A 23,352-nucleotide genomic window follows, 5' to 3' on the forward strand; every position below is an offset into this window, starting at 1 on the left:
TCGATGTTGGTGTTTGGAAAGCTAATAATCAATGTTTGTGTTTGGAAAGCTAATAATCGATGTTGATGTTTGGAAAGCCAATAATCTATTAAATTGTTTGGAAAGCTAATAATCAATGTGGGTGTTTGGAAAGCAATAATCAATGTGGGTGTTTGGAAAGCTAATAATCAATGTGGTGTGTGGGAAGGTAATATTATAATCGATTTAGGTGTTTGGAAAGCAGATAATCGATTGAGGTATTTGGAAAGCTAATAATCGATTTACTTGGAACTAAATTCATGTGTTTTAATCAAAAGATGCTTGCTTTAAAAGCTCGTCTTTGTTGGAAAAATGAAGAAGAAGAAGACGAAGGAGAAGAAGAAGAAGAAGAAGAAGAAGAAGACGAAGAAGTGTTATGAGCTTCAATGCAGTGGTTCCAAGGGTAACATCTTCGGTCATCTCATGTCGATTTCGACACGAGATGTCCTGGAAGTTGAAGAATGCCGAAGTTGTACCACTGAACGTTTGAGCTCCACGAATGATGACAAAGAACCTCACATAGATATTAAAAACCATCCTTGGGAATATCACTACAAAATAACTACAGTTGGAAGCCGTCCTGGGTTCAGCGACGATCCTGAAGAGAGCCCTTGGCACAAAACTTTTAGAACAGAAAACTTCACAGCCTGGTCCATGAATCGTGACCCCTTTCAGAGATGAAGGGGGATACTTTGAGGCCACCCTGGGAGGACTCTATTCCACATTCTGAATCCCACATATGTAGATACCAATCAACGACACACACACACACACACACACACACACACACACACACACACACACACACACACACACACACACACACACACACACACACACACACACACACACACACACACACACACACACACACACACACACACACACACACACACATTGAAACCTGGGGCATGAACATTTAAAATCCATGCTATATTCCTGGCAAAGGTCTGTCTGCATGCATGCTCATTCTTGCAGCGACCTTTGCACCCCCACTGGTCGGCTCACTCCAAATCTGATTTGTACATGCTTGTCCCTTCAACAGAGAAGGAAGGTTGGGGAGCATGGGAGGGGTTGGAGAGAGATAGAGTGAGGAAAGGGGGGGAGAGGGGAGGGGTCGGAGAGAGAGAGGGAGAAGTCGGGGTCGGAAAGAGAGAGAGAGGGGTGGCAGAGAGAGGGGTAGGGTTTGGAGGGAGAGAGAGGGGGGCTGGTGGGATAGGGGTGAATGAGGGGAGAGGGGAAAGAGGAAGGCAGAGGGATGAGGAAGGCAGAGGGATGAGGGAGGGAGAGGGGTGAGGGATTCCTGCAGATGTGACGCCCAGTTTATCATCCATCCAAGAGATAGCACACACATTGATGAATCATCCTGCCTGTGAAACACCGGGATGACAGTTTATAGCTGGGTCGGGATTCAAATCCAGGCTGCACAGAGCAAACATGTGCACTTCTCAGCTTTCCTGCCGTGGTGTGGCGATTCATTATTTCATAACTGAAAAGATTTTTTATTCATTGTTATCAAATCGTTTATTTTGCCATCCTACCTTCAGGAAAGAACTGTGGTATCGCCATTGAAACTTAAATGCACGCCAAGCAAAATGATTGAAGAAACTTTTAAAAACGAAGTGTTTAATTTTTGTTTGTATTTATCAATGCCAAAGTGACGGGTTGTATAATGGAAGATCGTACAAAAACGGGAAACGTCATGGAAAATCAAATTTCACATTTTCAACGAGCCAGCCATCTGCTGTTGCACCGCAGAACAACACATGGCTAAGAACGCATGCAAGTGACCCCTGAACTTTGTTCAAGTCGATCAACGTATAGTATTCAGTGACAGCGAGAATATTGTAGAGCGCTGACTTAAGCACTCCATCGAAAGGGTTGATAAGAAACGGCTCGCTTGGCACACGATTAGCAATCACCGAACCATCATTTGAAACATACACCTCCCGGAGACACCCGAAATGTCAAATATGTCAGAAATGGACAAGTGACCACTTTTCTCAGAGTCAGAACTGCTTATAAGTTTGATTCTGGAGCTTAAATTTTGTTATTCTGCTTAGTTTAAAAGATACTCGTGGTGATCGCATGTGCCAAAATGAAATAAAGCAATGAACATTGACGTCTCCGGACATTTATAAGCATTGCAATGTATCCAGCGATTGCTAGCTATGATGAACAGGCATTTGATAATAAGAGTGAGTAAAGTGAAAAAAAAACTTTACCCTTGAATAATTGTTGCGGCCTGTTCCAAGTCAAGGCATGATTGAGCAGGCCAAAAAACATGGCCGCTTCAGACCTCATCGAAGTTACTTGGGATACACCTTCAGACCCAATTCAGACTGGTGACCGAGGATGTACCTGATAAAGGGTATAATTAAATAAGGCCATTAATTATATCTTTAAAAGGGGTGTTTTAATTAACACAAACATCCAATTTTAACTCATGCACTTTCTTGGAGTTTCATGCACTCATGCACTATGCATGCAAAGTTTCAGGCTGCTCGGTTTCATGGTTTTGGAGTTATGGAGGAGACACACTGACACACACACACACACACACACACACACTGACACACACACACACACACACACACACACACTGACACACACAGACACACTGACACACACACACACACACACTGACACACACTGACACACTGACACAAACACACACACTGACACACACACACACACACACACACACACACACACACACACACACACACACACACACACACACACACACACACACATTTATTAGTGTCGATGACAACAGGAACTCTTTAGAATATAGCCTGACAGACATGGAAGGAGAAAATAAAATTATATATATGGTGCAGTCGCAACCCCACCAAAAACGAGGGGTACCCCATCCCAAGGTAAAACATTTGTCCTCATTTATTAAATCAAAGCCTAGGATCTCGGGATATTGAATATGTATGATGACATTGCAGGAAACCTGTGCAAACTGAGAAATTTGTGTTTCCTCAGCAACCTACATTGCAACAGCCATGCCAATGATGTTAATGAACCCAGCACTCCCCTCTTGTACATATCATCTTGAAACTTGGCATAATGTTACACAATACATTGTGGCACAGATTTATGAAGTGGCGATGTAGTGCCCACGTTGGTTGCCAGAGCAACAACATAAAGATATAACAAAATACCCGAGCAACCGCTCACCTAACGCCTATGATATGTGTTTTATTGTCCTCTCATCTTGATAATTTATCAAAAAATGTGAAACCCAACTATTCCAAAACAAGGACATAATTATTTTGTTCATGACATGAAATATATATGTACTAGTTGCATTGGAAACCACTGGAAGAGAGTACCACACATGACAATTCCCCATAATAGTTATTACAGTGAGGTACTGACTGACTTCATTCTAAGCCAGACAAAACTAGGATTGTATTTTGTATTGTCATGAACATTCAAAACATGGAGTGACCCTTTGTGATGGAATGTCTAGAGAAGGTCAATTTTGACACATATTCGAAAAATGGATAGAGATTTTATTTAAAAACCCAGACACCCACCATGGAAACAAACTTATATCAGCAATAAATGTGAGCTTCTTTGCTCAATTCAAGACTTGGTGCAATTGCATTATAAGTGTTTTACTTTCTGAGATGTACTTTAAATCAGCTCTCGAGACAGAGTTAATACCTTTCTGGTGTTCACAACCTTCAGTCACTTCACACTCGCTATTTGGTTAGAGGTTGTACTTGTTAGTACTGACTGATGAAGTATTAGGACTGCAGCAGATCAAAGGTCTCATTTTTCGAGAAACTCAAACCAATTTTCAAGTGGATGTTCTACTCGCCTCGCACTCTCTTTTGCATAAATTTAAAATACAATTATTTATGCATTTTTATTGGAATTTTTTTGCTGCGAGAACTGGTACAGGGTTATTTTCCCTTAATATGACTGCATTAACATTGCCAAAGGTTTAGCGATACTTTTTAATTTTGCATCTCATATCCGGTCTAACACTACATAATATTACCTTTCATGACACAGAGATTTCATCATCTCCAATTTGTATGTAGTATTTTAAACATGCATGAAATATTATGTAGCATGTTTAGTGCTGAAAACTTGCTTACTATTTAGCATGCTGTGTCACTTCAGGCAACTCAATTTACATATATTCTGCTGTTACCCATTGAATCGTTGCTGAATAAATGATGTTAACTAATTTGCTACCTATCAATGCCTGCTTTATTTGTTTTCAGGTATAAGGTGTTTTACTTGGGCTGTGACATATATACATTCTAAGCATGGCTTCTGAATTTGACGTTAGGCCATCCGAAAAGAAATGCAAAGCTGCCTTTGACAAGACCATTTTCATCTTTTGTGCACAACCATCCCAACAAGACTATTTGTAAGACTCTGGGTGTCACACCTGATTTGTCGAAATAGACTCTTTATTTAGGGCATACAAAGAAAGACTTAGTGATGCAGCAAAACCACATTTAGAGCATGAGCAGGAAATCCTAAATGGTTGAGTCACCTTTCGCTATCATAGAAACTGTAGAGCAACTTACTGTAGTAAAACGCATGGACAAAGGGAAACGTAGGACCTCTCAAACACAAGGTGATGGTAAATCAGGTGAGGTGCTGGTGATTGTGTACAGCATAATGAGCATGAATGTGAAAGTAGTTCAAGTAAACACCTTACGAGATCAATGACAGGTGAAACAGTATTCAACTGGAAAAAAAAGCCCTCAGTATAATGATGAACGGTGGAGATAAATTCAAGGCCATGGCAAACCTGGGAGATATATTACCAATGGACAGAGCAGCAGCCACACACTTCATCTGCTGCCTGTATGGAGACAGCAAATTAATCTAGGATGAAAATCTAGGATGACAGCAAATGAATCTAGAATTCCTAGTTATGAATCGAGGATGAACTCAGATGTGAAAAGGCTGACGAGGGAATTGCTTCCAAGAAGCTCCCACCAAGAGAAGACAGATTTGTACTTCATTTGCTAAAGTGTGCATACCAGGTGTGGAAGCATGCACATTTGGGCGATCATGACATTCCACCACCAACACAGTATGGCGATGAGAAGGGAGAGGATGGGCTATTGAGGTCAAAAATGAAGACACAGGTAGCAGCTGCACCAGAACTGTTCAATGACATTATGTATGACTGTTCTGCAGACTCTGACATTGCCAATTGCTCCTGTTACAAACACAACCAACCATGCACAGCATGTTCATGTGAGGCTGTTCTTCATGACTGAAGTCATCTGCTTAAATCTTTTGATCATCGTGTGGAGACACTGACAAGGATAGTGACTAAGTAATCATTCAGAAGGATGAATTAACTATTCATGAATAAAAAAACCATCTAATCGGTGGATTTTCATCTTACAATTTATGTGCGAACATGCTCGAAAACAAATTTTCGAAAACCTTGTTTGTTTGCTGGATTGAGGGTAGGTCCAGAAAAATGTAAAATTCACAGCTCGCACAGGTTTCCTGCAATACCTTGAGGCATGTTCTATATCCTAAGACCCTCTGCTTTGATTTTATTCTTGAGAACAAATGTTTTTCCACGAGTTTGGGTAACTCCTACAATAGACTCCTGAATCCATCAGTCATTGACTTTCTATAATAACTATTAGGGGGATTGTCATGCATGGTACTCTGTTGCAGTGGTTTTCACTGTAACTAGTGTATATCTACTTAATCCATGTACACACTGTTTAGATCCTTGTTTTGGGACAGTTAGATATAATATTCTTTGAGGAATTATCAAGATAAGAGGAAAATAAAACACATATGATGGGTTTTGGTTGTGCGTTTGCTAGGATATTTTGTTATATTTATATGTATTGCTATGGAAACTAATGTAGACAACACATCACAACTTAATACATTCGTGCCACAATGTATTGTGTAACATTATGCCAAGTTTCAAGTCAATAACAACTGGGTTTATTAACAACACTGGCATGGCTGTCACTATATAGGCTGCAATGGAAACGTTAAATTCTCAGCTCGCACAGGTTTCCGGCAGTGTCATCATGCAGATTCTATGTCCTGAGACCCTGGGCTTTGATTTTTAAAATGAGGACAAATGTTTTACCTCGGGTTTGGGTAACTCCAAAAATATCGCACTTTTGGGCTCTCTGTTGCTGTACTAATAGTTATACCCCTCAAAGCAAGAGAAGAAGATGAAGAAGAAGAAAGAGAAGAAACAGCATCTTCAGACACATTGGGCAGCCGAGCCAGTTTTCTATTGGCTTGAGGACGCAATGCTGATTGGGTCGCCACTGCGGCACAGAATACTTGAATGGATCATTCTCCCCAGTACGCAATGCCGGTACTCACTTTGCCAAACTCAGAAAGATGCAGGCTGAGTCAACCCACCTGGTCTTATTTTTAACGACATGAATGAGGCTATGTTTTTACCCCCAAAGGTGGACAGAGGTTATGTTTTCACCCCTTTTTGTTTGCCTTTGAGCAGGATATCTCAAAAAGTTGTGGACAGATTCGGACGAATGGTGGAGAGGTTGGGTGTGTGGCAAGGACGAATTGATTAAATTTTGGTGAGGATCTGGATCCGGCTCTGGATACTATAATTCTTTCATTTTCCAAGTGATTTTTTAATTTCCCAAGTGATTCTTTAATTTTCCAAGTGATTCTTTAATTTTCCAAGTGATTCTTTAATTTTCCAAGTGATTCTTTGCCGTTGAGAGATGGGACCAAAAACTACATATAACATATTTGAAAAAGTTGTGGATGTATTATGACGAAACTTGTTGGATGAGTTGGGGAGGTGACGAAAATAAGCTGATTTGATTCTGGTTCAAGTCCGAATCCAGATCTGCCCTACAAGTGGGATACTAAACGTAAACTGTTCAGCCTGGCTAAGATACGTGCTCTACCGAGTGCCATTCTAGTTTTCCTGTGTTTTACTTCATTTTATATCCTCATTGAGATTCATAGATGGACTTGCAATATGTCTGTGAAGTACATCATGCTGTCTTTTCATTAAATCCGTCAGTGAAGTGATGGGTACGTACCGCTGGGAGAGGTTAAAATGGAGGAGCAATATGTCTCTTGGCCAACCTCCTGGCACACATGGCCTCTTCATCTCGAAAGATGCTGTTGGTTCCTTTAAGTCCACAAGCTAACGCTAGCAAGATAAACAAACATTCGGATGAACATTCCTTCCAAGTAACTGAGAAGTCCTGACAACTCCATCTGTCCATTTGGTGGTTTGTGCACTGCCAACTGCTGCAGCCTGTGGCTACTGATTGTCATTTTCTGGAAGCGTGGCTGGGCCACTGTTGCAGTGCCCCTGTTACGCTTCCAGTAAGCTGGTACTCATTTTGCCGACCTCGGAAGGATGACATGCTGAGTCAACCCACCTGGTGTTATTTCAACAGAAAGACAGCGACTCAAACTCAAGACCTGAAGATCTTAAGCCAGCCACCTTAACTGTTAAGCCATCTCCAGGCTTAGAAATGCACTCTCACTGGTTAATGCCAATGGTACTCAGGAATGATCCTATGAGTGGTGTTCAATTCTATTTTAATAAATTCAGTTCGAGGGCTTTTGACTGGAGTTCAATCATTTGGACCTGAAGGTGCTTCGGTGGTGTTCACGATAAGTGGAGAAACTTTTCAAGGCCAGAACGAATCCTGGACAGATCACCACTCCATTGCAGGATACTCGACTGAAAGTGGCAAGAGTTTGTAATCTGTTTAGGACGCCGGCAATAACTTGCCTGCTCTTCCCGAAAGACGTGTGTCCACCAACGACCAATTTTTCATGTCCACCAACGACCAATGCTGGCAGAAGGGTCCTCCGGCTTAACTTCCATCCGATGGCAGTGCACACATTGGTTCCTCGTCCTGCATGCGAAATACCAGGCCCACAGTTTATAGTTGGATCTGGAATCGAACCCAGACGAGAGTAAGCGCGCGTACCCCGAGGTTATCACACCAGCCTCGTATTTATAAATCGGTATTCAAATATATTTTCTTATTAATTTTATATACTTGCAAATTAAAAAAATTAAAAGTTTTAGTTTCTTGGGCTATTGAACATTTGAAAGTCATATTATGAACACCCGTGAAAACTTTCACCCGAATCATTCTGCCGTTTCTGTAAAACAATCAGAGCAGTTGTTCAAGTTGCAAGGTAGTGTAAGGTTTTATTTCACATTCATAAAAAAGAAGATACTCTTCACCTCGAGAATTAAAAGTGACCTGTGTTCATTATTTCGTTTTATATTGTGAAAAGTATCGGAAAAACGTTGTTATTAATCTGTTAAACCATGCGATGAGAAAATATGTCTCTGCCTTCAGCAGCATGAATGGGGTCATCTAGATATTAGATACACAAATGTTTTTTTTTTTTTAACCTCCTCTTCCCCTCCCACCTGCCCTGTGTATATCCTACTTCCCTCCACTCCCATCCTCTTACTTAGATCCCCCATTATTCTTTCCCTTTTATGCAGCTTTCGTCTAAACTCCCTCTCCCTTTCCCTTCCTTCTTTTTTTTTCGAAATTATTCTTATTTTTCTCAATTTAGTTCTCCCTCTTCAATTTGCACACATAATATGGAGATGCTCACGATTTAAATGAAAAGCAATGTGGGTACAATATGTGTTACTGTTGTTTCATCTGCAGCCGATTGCTGCTGGTTGTTTAATCTCTGGAAGCATGGCTGTGCCACTGATGCAGTGGCCCCGTTACCAGTAAGCTGATACTTATTTTGCTAACCTCGGAAGGATGACAGGCTGAGTCAACCCACTTGGTGTTATTTCAACGACACAACACAGCAGGCTCAAACTCAAGACCCTGAAATCCCAAGCCACCAGGCTTTACAACGTGTGTGTACAGTCTCATGATGTAATGTATGAATGATTAAAAGTCGTCTTTACCGGTTAGACATGAGATTATCCAATTATGGTTTCATTCTGCTGGTTGCATCATCACTGAAGTGCACTCGTGCTGCTGATGCAGGACCCCTACCCATTGGGGCATGAAGTTGTAATTTGGTTGGGGTGCCGGCGATAACTCACCTCCATGTCAATATAGGCACCGTGGCATGTTTTGCAGATTTGACACCCGGCTTAAGGTCTATATCTATCCCAGGGACAGTGCATTTTGTAATACAACACCATGGCTGTGAAGCACCATTCTGACAGTTTACAGTCAGGTAGGGAATCGAAACCAAATTAGACAGCTCAATGGTAAGCGTGCTCCCTCTGCACCATCCTGTCGGACGTCGATGAGCTGATAACACAGTGAATCGCAGGCACAAATAAATTCCAAACGTAGTCCCAAACGGATCTAATCTCAAATCAATCCCCGATAAGTATTCAACCAAGAAATAAACACAAAAAAAAAGAAAGAAAAATTTAAATTTCATTCGCAGGCGAGCCTTTTTTTTCCATAACTATGTGCAATCTGGTGAACTGGGAATCCGATGCAGCAGGCAATTTTAAAGTGGAAAAAGCAAGAACACACAACCAAACTGCACTAAACTAGAGATGTACAGATCACTTGAGCGATTACAGACTAATTGACGTGATGCTTGTTCACCTTAGTTATTCATCAAGTAAGAGCTTGACCAGGCTGCAATGCCTGTGAAGGTGGTAATGATCCAAAAAGCCTGTCTTGTTTCAGGTAAGGTCATGGCTTTTGTTGCACTGGACCTGGGCACACATTATTTTTAAACAGAGGTCAAGTATATATCTTAATATCATGGAGACAATGCACATATGGTTATGTATATATATATACATTGTGGCTGAAACTTTAAAATTCATCACAGCGTTTTACATCACAAAAACTTTCCAGTGTCGACCAGCAAGGCAAAATATGGCTACAGTATCTCCAGAAAATAATTTTCAGGTGAACAGTGTGTCCCAGAAAACATTACTTTGTGGGAAATTATATTTTTGTTGCATTTTAAAGCACAGAAACATTACAGTTGGTCAAGCAAGGCCAAATATGGTTACAGTATGTCCCAATTTTTATTGCAAGTGTATAGTGTGTTCCATAAGAAAGTATCGCTTTGTGAAAATATCACCACTTTAAATTGCCCACAAAAGGTGTTCCACTTTACATTGCAATGATTGTAGGCTGAGGTGGGCGACTTTAAGTTGCCCACCAAAGGTGGGCACTCCAACAAGAGGGCAGGAGTGTCAATGCTTGGACAGTATATATAATCCCAACAACTTGTATGTTATATACAGTGCTGTGCAAAAAGTCCACCTGTGTTTTCCATTATTATAACAATGTTCCATTCATCCATTGGGACTATACTCTGTGCAGAGCGTTGGTGCTGCCTAAGCAGTCTCCTTGGCTGTTGGACACAGTCCTGGATGGGTCACCACTCCAACACAGTATACCATCAAGCTGGCACTCATTTTGCCAACCTCAGAAGGATGACAGGCTGAATCAACCCCACCTGGTGTTAACTCAACAGCCTAGTGGGATTTGAACTCAGGATCCTCAGATCCCAAGCCCACCACCCTAACCATTAAGCCAACACCAGGCATTCATAACAATGTTGACTGTTAGTAATATAGCTTAGATTGGGTGATAATAAACCAAGCTTGTCATTTTGCAATTTTAATTTACATTGTTCATAATGTTCAAAAACTTGTGATCACAACTTAATGTAAACTAGAAGGGCACTTAGTAAAGTGCATACCTCTGCCAGGCTGAACAGTTTATGTTTTGTATCCCACTGATAGGCTGGATCTGCATTCAGACATGAACCAAAATCTAATCGGTTTGTTGTTGTCACCTTCCCAACCCATCCACCAAGTCGAATTCTATCCACAACCTTTTGAAATATTGTGCTATACTGTGTATAGTTTTTGACCCTATCTCGCAATGGTGAAGAATCACTTAAAAATTCCAGTATTGGGATCCACATACAGATCTTCACCAAAATCCTACTTTTAATTTGCAATTGGTCACTGGCATTGACACCAATACAATTTTTTTATTATGCACCATAGGCGTCAAAAAGTTATAGATACTGTATCGACCAAACCGTTTCAATGGAGCACCTCGCCTCCGTTGGTGCATTTAAATTGCATCATGTGTGGCAATAAATGCGAATTGTTGCTCCCAGCTTGCTGGCTCGATGTCAAGATTTGCATTTTTGCCACCTCCATCCTTATCCCGTTTGAGAATCCCGTGTGGGCATGGGCAACTTGCTAGTGTAATCAATTCAACCTTGTCACACACCCAACCTGTCCATCAAGTTTCGTCCAACCAAGTTTACACAAGCTTTGAGATATCCTGCTCGTAGACAGACAGACAGGAGTGAAAACATAACCTCCATCCACCTTCAGTGGTGGAGGTAACTATACATGAGCAGCGAATATGAAGTGTTGTTGGAGCTACTCCATCACATTTACCAATCAAATCTAATTATTGACTCATTGTCACATGTTCCTCGTCATTATCATCAGGTGTTCCGCTCTACACATCCACAAAACTAAAAGTCCACTTTTTGTACTGCAGAATACAGATCTATCAGGATTAACTGTTAGCTAAATTCAAAATGGCTAAAATTTCAGTAAAAGAACACGATGGAATTGTGTTTCTGGATAAAGAAGGAAATGCATTGCCACGTGAAATTGCTGGCATCACTCTTTTCAATGTGTGGTACATCTGAAGCACAATCAACAAGTAAAGAGAAACATCATCTGCCATTGACAAAACCAGGACTGGAAGACCTGAAAAGCTGTCTAATAAGGATGAGCAATACTTGAAGATAATATCCTTAAGAAATAGAAGGAAGACAAACATTGAATTCACAACAAAACTGGCAGAAGGCTCAGGTGTTGTCCATCCATCAACAGTACGAAGGTCATTTTTGAAATCAGGAATTAAAGGATGTGTTGCAGGAAAGAAAACCTCAGTTAAGAAATGGGAACAAGAGTAAAAGGCTAAAAATATGCAAAAGAACGCATAAATTGGACTATTGAACAATGATCAAAGGTGACTTGGACAGACGAGTCAAAGTTTCATTGATTTGGATCTAATCGAAGTACATGAGATGACGAAAAAAATGTAACTTATTAAGAGCCTTGTTTGAAGCTAACAATTAAGCATTGAGGAGGTTCAATTCAAGTTTTGGGGTGCATATCTTCAAGTGATGTTGGAAAATTGCAGAAAATTGATTGTATATTGACTACAGCAAGGTATGAGTGCAATTAAACACAAAAAAAGAAATAGGAAGCTGGAGTCCTTCAATTCATGGAATTGCCTCCTCAAAGCACAGATCTCAATATCATTGAAGCTGTATTGGGACTATTTGGACAAAGAAAGAGTAAAAAAAATGAATCCAAACAACTTGTATGATCTTTGGAAGGTCTTGGAAAAAGCATAGAATGCCATTCCACAAGTGTTTATAACAAAAATAATTGAAAGTGTCCCAAGAAGAATGTCAGTGATTTTGAAGGAAAAGGGTGGACATACTCGCTATTAGTTTATATCAAGGGACATTGTGTATAAATTTGTTGATTTGAATGAGATTTTCTTTTTTATAAAGGTGTATTTGCATTGAACACAAAATTTTTATTTCCTTATGCATCAGAGTGGAAAAATGGCAAAAAGGACTTTTGCACACAGACAGGGTGGAGACAATGTGTTCCTGTAAGGAGATGACACTTGTTGCTAACAGGTCGTGCAGCATTTGATGTTATGGGACTCGACCTGTGCCTTGCTACCTCCTGCCTCGTCATGTTTGAGGCTAAGGTAGTAAAAGAAGAGTAATTAGCTGGTTAGTTATGTCATAATGTGAGAATAAGTCATCCCGTAATTACTCAGGCTGGAAGGGTGGCCTAGACTGGAGGTATGCATACTCGTCTCTGAGCTATCTAGCTTGGGTTCATCTAATTCAGCTATAAACTCTCATCCTGGTGTTTCGCATGCAGGGCGTTGCATTAATGTGTGTGCTGTCCCTCAGATGGATGTTAAACCAGATTGTCCCATCTGCCAGCATTCGTTGGTGGACAGTAAAGATGGCATGGTGTCCTTCATGAAGAGTCAGCAAGTTATTGCCGGCAACTTGAACAAAGCCCAAAATCCTGCTCTGATTCCCTGTGTCTGACTGGCGACACATCCATGATTGTCTCTCGAGGCAAGAAACTGCTTCGGCAAAACCAATGCTACGTGGAGCATTGGACCCAAATATAATTACCCCAATTAGTGCTGTCATGATCGATTGTGTAGGGAGACCCTTTTCTCCCCACCAACCCATTGTATTCTACCTCTATTTTATGGCCTTTCGTTTCCTCAAACCCCTTCCCTTTTTTTGTTACATTCCCTGGTCATGTTCACAAGCTGCCAAGATACGTGCAGTTCACAAGCTGTCAGGTGATGTGCAGTAAGAGTGGCAGCAAGCCAAATTTCAAGCTGCTGTGATTGGGATTCCCAATCAGGCTCTGAAAAAGCTTGGCCCAATCCAACCAACTCGTCCCAAGCTGCGCCTTCCCTGCACTTAAAAGGAGTGAAGACCACCCCCTCTGTTCCACCATCTAATATTCTTTCTCATTATGTTTGGTGATCCATGTTGTATTTTTTTTTATCGGGTTCTCCTTTCCGCTTTGTAATTAAATCTGTTATTTTTCCCTCAGTCGCTGTGGTTTTTGAGATGTAACTATACCTCCAGCGTTAGTAAATGCAATTATCATTTGGGAAGAATATAAGCATGCCAATATTTTGGCATGCAGATTAAATTCCATCCATCCATCAATCCAGAGCCCCAATAGGTCGTAGTACCACTACAGATGACTTTTTTTTGTATACCTTGTCGAGGCTCGTATGAGAGCTAACACATAACGCACAGCAAAGGGGGCATGAGACAGGAGGGGAGGGAGTGGGAAGGACAAAACAATGGGGAACAGAGACATTAGGAGATGCATGGAAGGGAGAGGGATGGGGCGGGGAACACGGGGTATACAAGATGGACATTGCAGGGACTTTCAGGATGGAAAGCAGGGAATTTGAAGGAGGTGGGTTTGGGGTGGATTAACTTGGGTAGAAAAGATCGAGGATTTGGATGGGGGATGATAAGAGGTGGTGGTGAACAGCTGTTTTGAAGGCCTGGAGGGAAGAATGGGATTGAATAGAGTGAAGGAGTTTATTCCAAAGGCGGGAAAAAAGAGGAATGAAAGAGTGAAGGTGAGCAGTGATTCGTGATTTTGGTAGTTTTACCAGAAGGGGGTTGTTGTGGACCTTGAGCACCCTGCGGAAATGTGGTGGGGACAAATAACAGAGAGAACAGGGGTGGGGCAAGACTGGAGAGGAGATAGTAGAAGACAAATACCACCGACCTGCCTGCGGTGAGAGAGTGAGAGGCCCAAAGACTCAGCCTCATCACGGGAGATAAGAATCCATTGTTAGGACAGAATTGAGGACCTCCATCCACTTGACTTTGTAACGCCAATCGAGTCTATCTTCTGCGGTTATAATGGCATTTATTTTATCTCAGCCCTGTCCTTTCATTACTATGTCCCATCCAAGACTTTCTTGGTCTCCCTCTTCCTCTTTTCTCTGGTACTCTTCCAGGCATTACATTATTAGCTAACGGTAGATTTTCTCTGTGGCGAGTTACACAGCCAAACTATTTTAATTTTCTCTGTTTTACAATCAATAAAAAGGTCTCACTATTGCCAACTTTTTTGAGCTATTTCATGTATTCTTGAAATATTCGTCCTCTGAGCAGTGTACATGAAATTTGTAAAATTTTCCGAATTCCATTTCATACAAAAAGCATTGATGTTCTTTTCGGTATAAGCATTCAATGTCCATGTTTTACATCCATATAAAAATATCGCAGAAATAATTGCTCTCAAAAGCCTGATCTTAAGGCCCGGTCACACCTTGACGTTTTAGCCAGCGATGGCAACGTATTAAAATGTATGTAAAACGCTGGCTTACGTTGAACTTTTGATGTTTTTTTTATAAAGATTCGGACGTATTCATAGCGACTTGGTCTAATGTATAACGCATTGGTAACGGACACAGAACGTTTCGTTGTGTTATAGATAACTTATACCAACGAATGCTGAACCTGTTGTCGGCCTACACAACCGATGTCCAACGATAGTCTAACTTCAGCATAGCGCGTTGCACGCATCGCCGACGATGTCGTGACGTAGCCTATTAAAAGGCTGATGCACAACGATTCGAATCATAACCGCCGTAGAAATGGAAGTGACAACATCGCGGTCACACCTTGGCGATCTTGCCAGCGTATGCCGACCTAAGAAAAATGTGTCTAAAACGTTGGGGCACGTCAAATACGGTATGAGTAAGTTTGGTATACGTGAGTAGAACGCTAAAGTACGCTATCATACGTCGTAGTAAGTAGAGTATGTCAAGAAATTTTAAACATGTTCAAAATTTTACGATGTACTCGGCGTATGACACACGTTCCGCATGCGATGGGGATAAGTTTTACACACGATATGTGGACGCTTACACACGTCCACAAAGGCTACTTATAAGCTACTCATAAGTCGAAACACGTCGCGGTAATGTCTTTTTTACGCGAAACTTATTTCTAACTTATGTTTGACGTGCTTTGAACCAATTCTTTACGTAGTCCCAACACACATCGACGTATGTAGACGTATTCTAATGACGTCTTCCGGTCGACAAAAAAATAAATTAACATGTTTCTAGCTTACAACTGCCATATAAAGACGTGTTCCCAGCGGTTTTGGGAATTGGTATATAAAAATGCTGCTCATAAAAGGGGAACCCAACAGTGTTTTCGAGTCCTTTTTGAGTCGATGTCCATGTCAGCAGTAACAGTATCAGTATCAGTATCAGTATCAGTATTAGTATTAGTATTAGTATAAGTAGTAGTTTGTTCATGTTGGCAGTAGTAGGTGAGTGTGAGGGGGAGGGTGTGGGTTATGATGGATCGTCCTTGCGTATGCGTGTCCACGGGTAGGAGACATCTTTTCACCATTGTTCGAAGTTCTTCGCGGCTAATTTTTTATGGGGCTTTTTCAATAATGAGCTATAGCTTGTTTTTACGATTTAGGTCTATTCATAACGGGTTGGACAAATGCACAATGAACTAATAATGTGCATAGAGCGCTTTGATTACTTATAGATACGATATACCAACGAATAATTATCGTGAAGCCGGCGTTCACAAACTATGCCCAACGATAGCCTAACTTATCCATATCGTGCGGCAGTTTATCTTTGCCGGTGACGTAGGGTTTGCTATTCATAGGCTGCCACTCAACGATTTAAATGGCTGCATCTCCACTATTGAAAGTAGACGCTTGCGCTCAACAATTGGATTTTTTTTACACTCAACGACTTTTAAACGGTACCACTCAGCTATTTTCATTGTTTACAATGAAAGATTTAAATTGCTGTCACTCGCCTTTGTTTTTTGACGCTGGGGTTTGGAAATCTGAAGCGTTTCTTCTGAACGTGTTGAAACGCTCAAACTCGACTATTTTAAATAGACGCAGCCGATGGACAATTGGAATCATAGCCAAGCTAGACATCGAAGTGTGAACATCCTCGTCATGCCGAAGAAAAGTTTGAAGAATGCTGCAAATAAGTGTCCTGGCCGTGGCCGTGGACGCTGATGCAAGGACGATCCATTATACCGACGTCTTTCAGCCTATGAGTAACTTAAAAGTAACGTCCGTCGATGTGTGGCAACGATCGCGTAACGTGCCAACAACACGTTAATCATAGGTTAGAAATAAGTTTCGGGTACGCTAAACATTACCTCGGCGTGTCTCAACTTATGATTAACTTACAAGTAGCATGTGTTGACGTCTGTCAACGATCGCAGACCGTGCATACAACTTGTGGCCAGCGTAGCTGTTTAGGGGGTTTAGCTTAGTCAGGGGTTTATAAAGCAAGGGGGTTTAGCTTAGTCAGGGGTTTATAAAGCAAGGGGTTTAGCTTCGTCAGGGGTTGAGAAAGCAGCTGAAAATCCATGCTGCGTGGGGAAGTGATTTTATAATCCTTCATTGCCTGCAAACCTAGCCAGGGAAAGATGTAAGTTCAGACAGTGCAGCATCGTGTGTGTGTGTGTGTGTGTGTGTGTGTGTGTGTGTGTGTGTGTGTGTGTGTGTGTGTGTGTGTGTGTGTGTGTGTGTGTGTGTGTATATATATATATATATATATATATATATATATATATATATATATATATATATATATATATATATATATATATATATATATATATGAGTGTGTGCACATGTGTATTGTGTGTGTGTGTGTGTGTGTGTGTGTGTGTGTGTGTGTGTGTGTGTGTGTGTGTGTGTGTGTGTGTGTGTGTGCGTGCGTGCGTGTGTTGTGGGGGAAGAGAGTTGCCTCATCAAAGCACTGAGCACCATGGTAATATTTGGCTGAAACGGTGGATAAATCAAAATAAACATAGAATACAAACAACTACAAGTTACCCTTTTTCTCGAAATATAAGACTAAACCACATGGTTCTCTTAAGATTGTATCACTACAAACCTTGTGACATTGGTTGCTGTGTCTTGTGGAAGACTTGATTCTCTGAAGGTGGTCATGGAGGTTATGACATCTGTCTTGGTTGTGGTAGTAGGTATGGTGGTGGTGATTTCATTGGTTATAGCTTTAGTCTTGATAGGTAATGTAGTTTTAATTGTGGTTTTCGATAATTTATTTGGTGCAACAGTGATTGCAGGCAGCATGGAAATAGTTGCAAGAGGCACGGAGTTTGTTTTAGTTTGGGAAGGTTTTAATGTTTGAGTTGTTAATGTAGTTCTGGCTGTCAATGGAATTGCTGAGAGGACTGTAGTTGACTTAGCTGAAATTGCTGGTGCCGCAGGAGATGCTTTGTTTGTGGTGGTGGCAGCCTGTGAAAGCATTCTGGTTGTTGCCAATGAAGTATGTGAATGTATTATTGTACTTGTTGAAGGAGTGGCTGAAGCCATGGGAGATGTATTGGTTGTTGTGGTTTGGATGGTGGGGGATGTCATGGGAGTATTTCCCATGAATTTTGTAGTTGTAAGGAGTGTAGATTGGGAAGAAATGGTAATTGGTGCATTTGAAATAGCCACCAGATGCACATTGGATGATTGAGCTGAAGAAGTAGTTGTAAAGCTTTGACCAAATGTTGTAGATTTCGAAATGGTACTCGAAATAAGAAAGGTTGTTTGTGTATTGTGAGTTATAGGAATCCTGGTGAAAGAGTCAGTAACGATGTCTTGAGTGGCATAAACCCCAACAGTTCCTTCATCAGTGGTGCCTTGAGTTGAAATGGCAGCATATGATTCAGTAAATACATCTTCAGGAGAAGAAACACCAGTGAATGATTCAGTAGTGGTGCCTTCAGGTGAAGTAACCCCATTGGATGCTTTAGTGGTGGTATCTTCAGGTGAAGAAATCCCATTGAATGCTTTAGTGGTGGAACCTTCAGGTGAAGAAATCCTACTAAGTGCTTCAGTAGTGGTACTTTGGGTTGTAGAATTCATAGTGAATGATTCAGTGGTGGTACTTTGAATTGTCGGATCTCTGCTGAAAGCTTCATCACTGGTATCTTGAGTTGTTGAAACCCCACGAAATGGTTCAGTCGTGGTTTTTGGAGCGGAAGGGTCCATGGTAAAAGGTTCCATATTGTCTAGAGACTGAACAGGCATTGACAGTGGAGGTAAACTGGTCATTGGAAATGTGTTAGTTGAAATACTATCATATTTTGCAGCTGTCAAAGTAGCTGTTTCAGGAGTAAAGGTAGTAGTGGTTTGACCCTGATCAAATGATGTTGTTCCTTGAGTTGTGGCCTCTTGACAAGGATCTGTAAAAGAGTATAATGTAACATGAATTTGTGGGAAAGCATTCCAGAAAATAATCACACCAGTGTATCCTTATCCCAGATCCACAAGCGAAGTGCCATGTTTAACATAACATGTTCCAACGAGTGAGCATAAATTGGGGATGGGAAGATATGCACTGAGGATTCATGTATTTATCGCAAATACAGACAAAGATACCTACAGCAAAGCTTTCTTATCATATTGTTACGGATTCGCGCCCGCCGGCGTGCTGACGGCCACGTAACTCGAATCGCGGCACGTCGCCCACCGGACGGACAATCCAGTCGTGACCCTCTCGGACTAACGCCGGGAACCAGTCACGGGTGGACCTTTCGGTCTCACCGCGATCGAGCCAATCAGCCCCCGCGTGGGATAGGGTTGCTCGCCAAATTCGACCTACCTAAGTACCCACACGGAGGGTAGACCGGGCGGTCGCACCTCGCCGCAGGTCGACTTCGGACACGGGCCACTTAAGCGACCCGTTCCGTACTATCGGGATAACCGAGCGGTGTTATTCGTCGACCTCGACGGTTCGATTAATTATCGGGCGTATTCAGCCCACTACCAACCCTTTACGTGAAGCAAGATGAGGATTCAATGAAAGAAATGACGAAGCGAAGCGGGAAACAGTTCAACACAAAGCACATTTATTCGCGACGAACGGAAAGCACACATATTCAATTCCACCAAAAGCACATAGAAAAGAAGAGAAACACAATGCAATTTTTACACAAAAAGCAAATGCGACAATGCAGATCTAATACCGATTACGCGAGCACACGGCAACACTTATACAATTTTACTTCACAGACGGCGCCGACAACACATATCCAAAACCAAGAAAAGAATACCCTCAAAGATGAGGCGGGCCTGAGGCCGAGACCGGGTCGGGCCTACCCGTCTGGTGATGAGACGCGGAGCGGCGATGGTGCCTCAACTCCGCGGGCCTCGCGGGCAGTGTCTGGTAGGGGGTGGGAAAGGGGCCCCCTTGGTCGCACTATCTCAGCGCGGGGGGAAACAGGAGGGGGTTGCTGATGCTCGGGGTATAGAGGATTTCCACTCTGCCTCGAGTCCCGCGACGAGCGTCTCCACCTCGGCCAGGTCGCGCCGTCGGCCTCCCTGGTGTGCAGCTCCCTGCACGACGCGAGCACCCCCTCGTCTGCCCTCGCCACCTCTCCACAGCTCCGCCCCCTTTTGCTCCGACTCCAACGCACACGACGACGACCAACTCCTTCTTGCTTCTTCTTCCCAACTCCACTGCCCGCGAAGTCTTAACTCTCTTCTTTTATTGACGAACGCGGTCACTTATATAAGCCCCGTGGCTTCGCTCTCTCATCTTTGACCCCCTGCCTTCGACCTTTCACCTCGCTCCCCATTGGCCCGAGAAAAAGTGGGCGTGAATGCTTTTTCATCCATAAATTTGCATATAGCGATCGCCCTCCAACGCCCTGGAGGCGGGGCCAAATCGCCCCTCGCTCACCGATTGGACGGAACAAAAGTGGGCGTGTGTCGTTTTTGATCCGTTTTTGAAGTGGAAAATCCGTGGTTTTGTACACGCTGTTCGGCGTGCGCCCTGCACGAGTCCAACACCGGTACCCACAAGCGGCGCAAGAACGGTGGCGATGCGACGGTTGCGAGGTGTGACGTGAAGCGGCGCCGCGGTGGGTGGTTGATGTTGTGGTTGGTGGTGGTAACAATGGCGGTTTGTCCAAAATAAAGATAGTAAAAGAAAAACGGCTATCCTGAAGAGTCGCAGCACGCATGAATAACATTTATTCCCTCTAGACAACGGGGTTGGGCCTAACTACACACATACTTACTGAGATACCTCACCTAAGGGACCTGAATGGTGGTTTGCGAATTTGGTAACCACAACAATATTTACCTGACTGAGGTGAAAACATGATGATGTAGCATTGTGGGTGGTGTATTCAATATGACATCTGTCCCTTGAACTATGGCTGGGTGGATCCTTGTGATTTCCCCAAATGCAAAAACTCAACCGGAAAATTTGTGGTAGCGGGGCACCGCATTTATGCTTATCTTCTTAATAAAGGGCAATGATGAGAAGGCCACACTGTGTTTTTATGTATGGCTACATGCCAGGATGGAATGGCAGTCACATGAGGACTGGCGGACAATTAATGGGTTCAAATCCCTGTGGGCACCAATAGGAAACTGACCCGAACAGGCCACGCTTTAACAGCAAGGGTGACATCACACACTGGACTTTAAAAGTGCCAGGGCAATAAGACCTGATTTAACCCTAAGATTATTTAGACCCCTAAGACCCTTTAGATCCCTCAGACTATAACCCAAAGACCCTTCAGACCCATAAGATACTGTATAACCTGAATACCCTTAAGACCGCTAAGACCCTTTGGACCCCTGTGACCCTCAAGACCCCCATGATCCTTTAGACCCCAACCACCCTTAATACCCCCTAGACCCCAAGACTTTTAACACCCTTTATACCCTAAAACCCTTAATACCCCTAAAACCATTAATACACTGAGGACTCTTAAGACACCAAATACCCTTAAGACTACTAAGATTTTGAAGACCCATTAGGACCCTAAGACCCTGTAGATTCTCGAGAACCCTGAGACCCCTAACACCTGTCTGAGGGCCTTCTGCAGTAACACACTTGAGGGTCACCAGCCACAATCAAAAGGCCTGCGATTGGTAAACTGCCTGAGTACCAAGCGAAGAGGGTGCAAAATAGAATCAATTCATTGATTTTTGCTGTCTTTTTTTTTCTCTCTCAGGTTCTACTCATCCTGGTTGGTAGCATAGTGAAACGTTACACGTGGCATTGAAAATCTCCACGTGGCAAAGAGAAAAATCTCACGTGTGAAAAGCATACTGTGTCTGTGACAACAATTTCACCCCCATTATAATCAAATGGGATTTGTTTTGTGATTTTAGTATTGCCAAACTTAAGGAATTTTGATATATCAAAAGATATCAGAATGAAATTCGCACTGCTTATTTACACACATGTAGTATATATATATATATATATATATATATATATATATATATATATATATATATATATATATATATATATATATATATATATATATATATATATATATATATATATATAAACTCTGGTCATGATTAGTTAAATGTCAAGGTCAATGCCATCCAAAACCTCTAAAAATTCCTATTAGGTGGCAATTAGAAAATGTATCAATGAACTTTGTTATGCACAAGATTCCATCATGTAAAACACGAGATAGGTCAAAGTTTCCAAATGAACAAATTGTTTCCATTGCAACTAAATTATTGACTTTGATTTTGCAGGTATCGTGCTATGCACGACATATCTATTTTGAATCACGAATGATTGTTCTTCTGAGCGGACCGCCATTGTCCATAAGGTAAGCATGCACCACATGTCATGGTCCACATCATCACTTTCACGTTTCTACCAATACAAATTCCAAAAATTTCTTATTCGAGGTGAAACATCTATGAATCCGTTGGAGATGGGTACCTTGCTCGCTCATCTAAAAGTACAGTGACCTCACCTAATGTCAATACCCCATGTGTGATATGCATGTTCATAGAAACTCTTCAATAAGACTTAGACCAGTAGAAAAACAAAACAAAAACAAAGCAGGTCAACCATGCATAAAATAAATATATAAAAAGAAGAAAACATGTCTATTAAAATAAGCACGTCTGACTGTTTGAGCGATACTCACAGGATGGGTCCTGTAAAACCAGTTCAAGCTGTTTGCAAAGTGGGAATTCGCCTCCACCACAATGACCATTAAAGTCGTCATCATCAACTCGCCATATCATGCCTCCACCTAGTCCACGGCTTTTAATCCAGCAAGCCTGGAAAAGTCAGAAGTTATGTTGAAGTTACAACACACCGATTCAGAACAACAATCCAAAATTTTGCGGAGGAATTTTGCTTACGTTCAAGACATTATGGAGCAATGAGCCTGTAGTGCATCTCACCTTTTCTCGAACGCTCTCTGGATCATCATAGCTTATCCAATAGACACCTTTATACGCGAACGGTGCTTGTTGGTCTTCAACCCGTGAAATGTTCCACCCGTCAGCGAGAAGCTCACAAGTCTGGTTGGATTGGGGAGTAATTTCAATAGCTGTGAAGTCATTTTTAATAAAAAAACAAAAAAATGAGGCAACGGGATTATAATTGGACAAGCCGGTTGGCGACATGGCTGCTCGCTCAAGAGGGAAAGCTGGCCGACGCGACTAGCCGATATTGATGAACATGACATCAATCAATTTAGCACAATAAATATGATTATCACAGCCCTCTTAGTTTGCACCCAGAAACCCGCCTTGTGAAATTTCAGGCATGTTTCCAAAGAGACTCTAACAAATGGCAGCGCTGGTAATTCCATTTATCTATTCGCGAAATATTATATTTTTTTATATGATGCTGTAAGACATTCTCCTTGGGCACAAAAAACAGGTCCCTCGGAGGTCCAGTTTCGGAG

The 23,352-nt window shown here is 42.0% G+C and overlaps 1 protein-coding gene and 1 long non-coding RNA gene across 3 annotated transcripts in view; one reads left to right on the forward strand and one right to left on the reverse strand.

The window, feature by feature from the left end:
• The window catches only part of LOC147032651 (uncharacterized), a 134,165-nt gene that overhangs the window by 67,905 nt on the left and 42,908 nt on the right, over positions 1–23,352 (forward strand). For both annotated transcript variants that reach the window (XR_015055275.1, XR_015055274.1), the window contains exon 2: positions 22,178–22,254. This is a non-coding gene — a long non-coding RNA (uncharacterized LOC147032651). The remainder of the gene's footprint in view (positions 1–22,177; positions 22,255–23,352) is intronic.
• Positions 8,161–23,352, reverse strand: part of LOC147032653 (uncharacterized) — a 54,919-nt gene continuing 39,727 nt past the window's right edge. The window contains exons 9-12 of the mRNA XM_085870446.1: positions 22,844–22,963; positions 22,582–22,717; positions 17,544–18,846; positions 8,161–9,718 (exon numbers count right to left, since the gene is read on the reverse strand). Coding sequence (XP_085726572.1) covers positions 9,607–9,718; positions 17,544–18,846; positions 22,582–22,717; positions 22,844–22,963 — 1,671 coding nt within the window. The 3' untranslated portion in view covers positions 8,161–9,606. The remainder of the gene's footprint in view (positions 9,719–17,543; positions 18,847–22,581; positions 22,718–22,843; positions 22,964–23,352) is intronic.

The sequence above is a fragment of the Eptatretus burgeri genome, chromosome 2 (assembly GCF_056783735.1).
Source record: "Eptatretus burgeri isolate ZD-2024b chromosome 2, Ebu_testis_v1, whole genome shotgun sequence".
Taxonomy (NCBI): Eukaryota; Metazoa; Chordata; class Myxini; order Myxiniformes; family Myxinidae; genus Eptatretus; species Eptatretus burgeri.